The sequence below is a fragment of the Bombyx mandarina genome, chromosome 23 (assembly GCF_030267445.1).
Source record: "Bombyx mandarina strain Sakado chromosome 23, ASM3026744v2".
Taxonomy (NCBI): domain Eukaryota; kingdom Metazoa; phylum Arthropoda; class Insecta; order Lepidoptera; family Bombycidae; genus Bombyx; species Bombyx mandarina.
In genome coordinates this window covers 507,944-516,648 of record NC_143229.1, presented here as the reverse complement: position 1 = coordinate 516,648, position 8,705 = coordinate 507,944, and the positions used below count along the sequence as shown (strand labels likewise).

Sequence of the window (8,705 nt, the reverse complement as noted above, 5' to 3'; positions counted from 1 at the left end):
GTTGTTAAATTTTGTGCATCCGTAAACTACTTTTGTACGTTTATTTATTATTATTAAAGTCATATTAAATATGTTCCAAAGTCTTGCTAACAAATCAGGAATGTTAATAATTATAACAGTGTTACACTATTAAAAGAGAATCGAGAAATGATAATTATAAAAGTTCAAGTCAAATCATCATCATCATCATCATCATCAGCCTTTATCTGCCCACTGCTGGACATAGGCCTTCCCCAATGCCTTCCACATAATATAAGTCAAATATGTGAGTAAATTGTAGAAGTTTAAATGTAATAAAATATTTAAATTTAATTAAAAACCGACAAAAAGCCTACATCAGAAACTTGGAAGGGTAATTAAAATTGTCCACAGCCCCCAGAATTAACCAAGTTCAAATGAAAGACGGACCCAATGTAAATTCATGTGACGAGCTCTAAAGTCCGGCGCAGGCCAACCGCCCTCAGTATGCGGACTACGAGTGTGTTTAGTCTGTCTGTATCTTGTCTTATTTTATATTCATTGTCTCAGTATGGCACTGAGTAATCAGAATTTTACGAACATCAGCAGTTTTAGAGGCACAGCCGTTGTCGACCGGTCAGAACATATAGATTCAAAAAATATGATGGAGAGGAATTCATTCCAAAGCCTGACGTTACGAGGCAAAAAAGATCTCTGAAAATACGATGGAGGAGCCTAGTGTTTCCAGGTGCTGTGGATGAACTCTGCATTTTAATGATAGGATTATCTCAAGTAATGCCCCAGGGCTCTTCCCAGGGTATCTACACTATTTTAAATGCAAAAAAGAAAAGTCTCATTTCTAACTTACGCTAAAAGCAAAACCTATTTAGTACTAATACAATAAAAAGGGCCTAGCACTAATTGCAAGATTACGGCTTGATTTGTTCCCATTATCGTCCAATTAACCATTGTCTGCCTTTCGCCAATATAAAACGTTCGAAGTTTTCTACTATCCTTTTACCCGAGAAAAAACAAAATTTACTTTGGGTGCTGAATTTTTTTTAGTAATGAACAAACTCGGACTAAAAGCTATATTTCCAAATAAAGAGTTGACGGCGATGAATATTCATGAGAGTACAAAGTGTGGACATCGGGCAGGGCGGCATCGCTCGATCGCTTTGTGGCTTGGCGATTTACGTTCGAGAAACAATTATGTTTAAACTAATCCTCTAGAACATTCTATATCATTCCGATAGAGGCACCCGTCACGTGCGGACGTGCTCATCGTCCACTCGATCGCCCGGTCTTTGTTCGCCCGGCTTTTGTTAGCCCGGCCATTGTTCGCGCGGCCTGTGTTCGTGATACATCTGCCGACCAAGTGTGTTTCCTGGAAGCTTTTATTTGTTTTGTTTTAGTTATTTTTGTGTTCGTGGAACATTTGCCGACAAAGTGTTTTCCTGCAAGTATTTATTTGTTTTGTTTCTTTTTGTAATTTCTGTTTTGTTGTGCTTTTTCTTTGTCCTGTAGTAATCGCGCAGCATTGCCACCTGTGTTCAATAGAACCGCTCAGGTCCGAGAAGTTGGGGCCTCGCCGCAAGGCGAGTGTTTTCAACACCCGGGGCCGCCCCACCTGGGTACTCAGCGATCATGGACGCTGTATTCGCGGAATTCCTCCGACTTCGCCACCCACAGCTCGCCTCAGAGTTTCTGGCCTTCAAGGCCAATCACACTGCGAGCCCTCTCGAGGACTCCGCCGCGCTCGCTGCTCCTGCGTCGCCTGTACCTGCGTGCAGAGCTTCTGCATTGAGCACCGCAGCCTCTGTCGTGCCTGCCGCTCCCGTGTCGCCTATACTGGCGAGAAAAGCTGCTGCGTCGTCCGCCGTGACCATCGTTTCAGCTGAGCGATCATCCGCGGCCTCCGTCGCGCCCTCTAAAACACCTACACTTGCTCGTAGGTCGCCTGCACCCGCCTCCTCGTGCTCAGACTCTGACTCGGACATGGAGGTCGACCTCGCCCCCGCCTCATCGACGGATGGATTCACCCTGGTACAGAAGGGTAAGAAGCGTGCCGCGGAGTCTCGAGCTCCCGCGGCCGCTAAAATTAGCAAAGCCGTGAACGCGTCGCGCCCCCGCCCTCAGACTCCCGTTGCGCCCCCAGCCCGTGCCACTCCGTCGCCGCGTCCGGTGGCACAAAATAAAACCCAGACCCCTCCCCCGGTTATCCTTCAGGAGAAGGCAGCTTGGGATCGAGTTTGCCTGGCCCTTAAGGCCAAAAATATAAATTTCACGAATGCCCGTAACCTCGCGAACGGCATTCAAATTAAGGTTCAAACACCCGACGACCATAGGGCCCTCTCTTCTTACCTCCGTAAGGAACGTATAAGTTTCCATACTTATACGCTCCAGGAGGAGCGCGAACTCCGCGTTGTAATACGCGGAATCCCTAAAGAGTTAGATGTAGAGCTCGTCAAGGCCGATCTGTTAGAACAGGGCTTTCCAGTGAATTCTGTGCACCGTATGCACACCGGTCGCGGTAGGGAGCCATATAATATGGTTCTAGTCACCCTCCAGCCTACCCCCGAGGGTAAGAAAATCTTCAACACACAGACCGTCTGTAGGCTCTCCGGTATCGCCATCGAAGCCCCCCATAAAAAAAGGCACTCCTAGCCAGTGCCATAACTGTCAATTGTACGGGCACTCTTCCCGTAACTGTCACGCGCGCCCCCGATGTGTTAAGTGTTTGGGCGATCACGCCACGGCCCTCTGCGCTCGCGACCAAAAAACCGCGACGGAACCGCCTAGCTGCGTCCTGTGTCGAACACAGGGTCACTCCGCGAATTACCGTGGTTGCCCCCGAGCCCCTAAAATAAATCGCCGCGTCGCCCGCCAAAACCGCCTCCGAGCTTCCGGCCCAGACATCAAAGCCTCGGCACCCTCTGCGTCGCAGGCTAAGCCAGCGTTCGTTCCGGCGGCGGTGCCCAGTGTCTCGGCCTGGGCAAAACCGTTGCCGTACACGAACACGGCTACAACTCCCTCCTCCGCGATTCGTCCCGCCCCCGCGACTCGTCCCTCTCCCGCGACTTGCCCTCCGACCGCGTCCGAAAATCTCGCTTTAGCGATCGACTTCTTTCAGTCGATTGCATGATATTTTGTTAAAATAGTACATACGGCGCCGCGAATCGCGGCACATGTTCGACGCGCACCTCGTGCTGGTTTCCGTAGCCCTAGGCTGCCACGAGGTCGCTGGGTTCGAATCGAACAATTTCTGGTAGCAGAGCGTGGTTCGATTTGTGAAATCTATAGTAATTACCACGAATGTAAAAATTTTTACGTCTAACCTCACTTAATTTTGTTACTAGTCAGCAGAAGTAGTGTAGGCATAGGGTTCGGTTCTGTTTAAACTATCATTCTGCTGACCTAGGTCAGGTCATTTAGTGTGTTTCTATCCACCTGGTTAAGAAAATTAGTGAGTAGTAATAGTTAGTAATAGTAAGACTGATTTATTAGCTTCCACTGCGCATAGCTGACTAATTGTACGTGAGTTGGACAGCTGTGCTGGCTGAGTTTATGACCTAGCACACAGCTGCTACAGTGGTCAGCTATTTTCATACTATTACTACAGATTTATGTTAATTCTGCTCATCATAGCAGTAGATTACCACATCTATTTAAGCATAATTGTGTGTAACAATCTGAATGTTATTACAGTTTGGGTTTATAATTTATTATTAATTTGTGTATGATTGTAGCTCACTTCCTACTTATATTTTAGTATAATTGAGCTGCAACACATTTGTAATTGAATATAACTGGAGTACTTGTTGAACTTGTAGTAGTAGATTGCTGGTTGGGCCCTGTTTGGAGACTAGCTTAGTTATAGTCCAGAGGCCAACGGTGTATGAGTGTCATTTCAAAACTTATACCAGCAATTTGCTATTATATATATTTTTTGTTATTTGTTTTAATTTGTTCTAAATTTAAATTACTTGTTTGAATTTGTGGTAGTGGATTGCTGACTGTGGGCCCTGCTTGGTGACTGGCTTTGGTATAGTCCTGAGGCCATCAGTGTTTGAAAATTAATTCACAAATTTTTATCAGCAATTTGCTATCATATAATTAATTTTTAATTTTAATTTTGTTATTTGACTTACCCGTTGAACGGTGTGAATACTTTGTGATAGTAAATTGTTGATTGGGTCCTGTTTGGTGACTAGCTTCTAGTTATAGTCTAGAGGCCAGGTGCGCTTGAGTTTAGTTACAACTCAAAACCTGGTATCAGCAATTTTCTATCTTATAACTTTTAATTTTAAGTTTGTTCTTATTTGTTGGGGTGTCCTTGGTACAGTGGTGAGGTCTAGGTTACCTAAATACTTAGGAGTAGGAATATTTTGGTGGGCTCACTCGTACACTCCTTTAAATAATTCCTTTGTTTTTGTTTTGAATTTTTATTTTGATTTTTTTTGATTTTTTTTTGATTTTTTTTTTGAATTTTTTTTTGATTTTTTTTTGTTCTGGTTGTAAACTGCAAGTAACATGTCGGTGTCCTACATTCGCGGGAAGGTGACTAGTGAGCTCCGATGGTTCGCATCAGCTCATGCTTTGGTTGACAGAACGGATAGGGATGCGGCATTGCTCGATAGGGCGTCTCAGGTGCACGAACGGTTGGAGGTAGTGTACGATCGGTTGTCTGACCTCGTTGCTTTGGGGTCCGAAGTGGAGAAGGAGGTGATCCATGCCATCGGTCTTGACGTGGACCAGTGTCAGGAGTACGCTGATGCCATTCTGCAACGGGTGGCCGATATTAAGAAGCAGTCGCCTTCCGGTGGTAATGGAGGTTCGGGAACTTCGTCAGGCGTCATATCACGCCTCCCCTCCATCGACCTGCCGATCTTCCACGGTGATCTGAACGAGTGGGTCGGCTTTATAAATTTGTTTGACAGCCTGGTCCATGGTCGGTCGGACTTGACTGCCTCTTATAAGATGGCTCAGCTTCGGGGTGCTCTGCGAGGTGAACCTGGTGAATTGGTGGCACACTTGCCTATCACCAACGACAATTATGCGGTCGCACGCCAGATCCTATTCGACCGATATCAAAATCAACGACGGTTGGTAGACGCTCAGCTGGCCAGGCTGTTTGCGATACCCAAACTTTCTCGGGCGTCCGATATCAGAACCGAGGTACTGAATCCAGTTACGGTGGCCACTAAGGCCTTGGGCAATCTGGGTCTACCAGTAGACCAATGGTCATATCTGCTCTTTTATATTGTTGCAGGTAGGCTGCCGGTTGAGGTGCTCACTCGCTTCGAGCAGCAGGACAACGCAGGTAGGGACGAACTGCCTACCCTGGCCAATCTGCTGGCATTTTTAGAAGCCGAAAGTCGCAGACACGAGATTATGCCACCACCCTCCTCCTCTGGGTCGCGTGTGCCGGCTTCCGGCCACGCCGTTTCGGTTGCTCAGAGGGGAGGGGGAGGGGATAAGAGGGGGCCGTCTCAACGACTGACTGCGCTCATGGCAGCGGTGGGAGGCCCACGGTGTGCCTTCTGTCATGAGAGCGGGCACGACGTAGCCGCCTGTCCGAGGTTCCGGTCGACGCGCATCAGGGGTAGACGCAACATCGTTGCCCAGCGGCGATGGTGCTTTTTTTGTTTTGGGCCGCACACGGCGAGCGTCTGTCCACAGCCACAATTGTGCCCTAATTGCGACGGTCGGCACCATGCCCTCCTGTGTCTGGAGTCTGCCGCCACTCCGAGGTCATCCGGACGCAGTCATCCAGCCTCGCCGACCGGTGAGCGCACCGGTCGTAGCCCTCGCCAATTCGGCGGCGTGGACCCTCGGGAAGAGGCTTCGCAGGGAGGCGCCGGGTTAGGTACTGCGGGCGGGTGCCAGCGGATGCCCACTAGCTACGCCGGGGTGGCCACGTTGTCCCCCCGTGCGGGGCCGTGTTCGCCTGCTGGATCGAGTAGCCCTGCTCACTTGTCTCCTCTTCCCTCAGAAGTACGGTTTTCCCCTCCGCTGAGGGAGCGGCCGACGCTGGAGCGACTCCCTCCAGTGTTTGGCCCGTTTGGCCATCGTACACGGAGGTATATGAGGGGGGACGGGAAACGAGGGCCTTATGTGGGAGCGTGGGATCCGCTGGCACGCTACGACCTTCCGTCGCGCGCCGACCGGGATAGCGGGGACCCGGGCCCCCGCTAGGAAATTGCCGCTCACTGCAGTGTTGCCCCAGCCCCAGAAGCTGTTTTACTTCCTACCGCTTCTGTTCGGGTGTTGGATTCGGATGGCAACACTGTGTTTGCTCGAGCTCTGTTGGATTCCGGCGCACAGGGCAGTATTATGTCGAGCAACCTTGCAGTACGGTTGGGCAATCCTATTTACAAGTCTTCTTATTCTATTCGTGGAGTGGGCAATGTTAGAATTTCGGACGTGATCGGTCACACTTCATTTATTTTCTCATCGAATCCCAACCCTCGCTTACAGTTTAGAGTCTCAGCTTTGGTGATGCCTGAGGTGATAGGTCGTCACCCTCCGGTGAAGGTAAACAGTTACATACGGTCATTGACTTCAGACTTACGGCTAGCGGACCCCAAGTTTGACACCCCGGGGCCAGTAGACGTACTACTTGGGGCGGATGTACTAGGGAAGCTGCTCCTGACTGGGAAGCGCGTTCTTCATGCGGAGGGTTTGGTTGCAATGGACACAAAATTAGGGCATGTATTGTTGGGTCCTGCGTTCCGGCCGGTCGCTGCGAGGAAATCGGACAATTTTCTGGTCGGGTCTACGCTTTCGGAAGTAGTCCAACGGTTTTGGGAACTAGAAGAACCTCCTACAGCTTATCGAGTTAACCCGGATGAGGAGGAATGTGAGCTGTTTTACCAGAATAATACGGGTCGTCTCTATTCGGGCCGGTTCTTGTTAAGACTTCCTTTTCGGGCGAATCGCCCACTGCTAGGCAGTTCGAGGAAGGCAGCAGAGACTAGACTTTTGTCAATGGAGAGACGCATGAGGCGCGACGCGGTGTTCCGGCAGAAATATGTAGAGTTTATGCGGGAGTATGAATCCTTAGGTCACATGTCGGTTTCCAAGGTAGATTGGAGTGCTACAGAGCACTGTTTCCTGCCTCATCATGCGGTTTTGAAAACTCCTAACGGGAAAATTAGGGTCGTGTTTGACGGTTCGGTCACGACCTCCTCCGGCGTCTCGTTAAATCAGTGTCTCCATTCGGGTCCAAAGCTGAACCGGGACATTTCAGACATACTGACGAGCTTCCGCCGGCACCAGATCGTTTTCGTGGCAGACATCCGTATGATGTTCAGGCAAACGGTGATTCATCCGGAGGATAGGCGGTATCAACTCATTCTCTGGCGTGAAAGCTCAGATGAGCCCATAAAAATTTATGAACTGAACACGAACACTTACGGGTTGCGGTCGAGTCCATATTTGGCGGTTCGTTCTTTGCGGGAGCTGGCAGTGAGGGAACGGTTGCACTACCCTCGTGCTGCGGACATTTTGGAACGGGACCTATATGTCGATGACGTATGTACGGGCGCCGACAGTGTCGAAGAGGCCTTATCACGCAAGGATGAACTGATTCGCCTTTTGAGCAGGGGCGGGTACGAGTTGAGAAAATGGCTGTCTAACTGTCCTGAGTTGTTGACTGGTTTGCCAACGGAGTATCAACAGGATCCCCATCTTTTCGAGAATGTCGATAACCCTAACATGCTGTCGGTCCTAGGGATTCAATATCGTCCGATTCAAGACGAATTTACCTATCGGGTGGAGTTGGAAAATCCAAAGGTATGGTCTAAGCGAACGGTGCTTTCCACAATTGCTCGAACCTTCGATCCAAACGGTTGGATCGCTCCTGTCACCTTTCTCTTAAAGTGCTTCATGCAGCGACTGTGGTCTGCTAACCTGTCATGGGACGAGGGGATTGCTGGTGACCTATTGAAGGATTGGTTGAACTTTTTCTCGTCTCTTCCTGATATTAACCACGTGTCAATACCTCGGAAGCTGGTTCCTGCGGGCAATTACAAGGCGTCTCTCCACGGGTTTTCGGATGCCTCGGAACGCGGATTCGCAGCTGCGGTATACTTGCGAACGGTTTCTTCAACTGGAAGGGTTCATATACGGTTGGTGTTAGCTAAGAGTAAGGTCGCTCCGCTTCGGACACGCATGACGATTCCGAAGCTCGAGTTGTCGGGTGCCGCTCTGTTGACTAGGTTGTTAAACCATACAGCTACTAGTTTACGGTCGGTTATTGATTTAGAAAACACTGTCTATGCTTGGACAGACAGCCAGATAGTGTTGTGCTGGTTGAAGGCTTCGGTTCATACACTTGAAGTTTTCGTGGCCAACCGTGTTTCCCAGATTCAAGGTTCTGAGGTCCCTCTAACATGGAGACACGTGCCTGGTGAGCTCAATCCGGCGGACTGCGCTTCTCGGGGATGCTTAGCATCGGAAATAGTTGATCATCAGTTATGGTGGGGTCCCCAGTGGCTCACCATGAAGGCTTCTCAGTGGCCTCCCTCTCGCATAGAAGTTCCTCCAGGTCTCGTGGCTGCACCGGCGCAGTTCGAGGATCGAGGAGTGATTCAGGGGTTGGATTTGGATCTGCTCATCAACCGTTATAGCTCCTTGGACAAGCTGGTTAAGGTTACCGCCTGGATTTTGAGGTTTATTCGGAATTGTCGTTTGTCGGTGTCTCAACGCAATATGACACCTGTTGTGTGTCCCATCGAGCGGAA

General features: G+C 49.4%; 1 protein-coding gene across 1 annotated transcript; it reads left to right on the top strand.

The window, feature by feature from the left end:
- The first annotated feature begins 4,491 nt into the window (after positions 1-4,491).
- Positions 4,492-6,156, top strand: LOC149500089 (uncharacterized). Its single transcript, XM_089737774.1, has one exon. It carries the CDS (start codon positions 4,492-4,494, stop codon positions 6,154-6,156), a length of 1,665 nt encoding a protein of 554 aa, XP_089593900.1.
- The last annotated feature ends 2,549 nt before the right edge of the window (positions 6,157-8,705 follow it).

Excerpts from the sequence above, each read along its gene's own strand:
- LOC149500089 (XM_089737774.1), top strand. The coding sequence starts at position 4,492 with ATGTCGGTGTCCTACATTCGCGGGAAGGTGACTAGTGAGCTCCGATGG.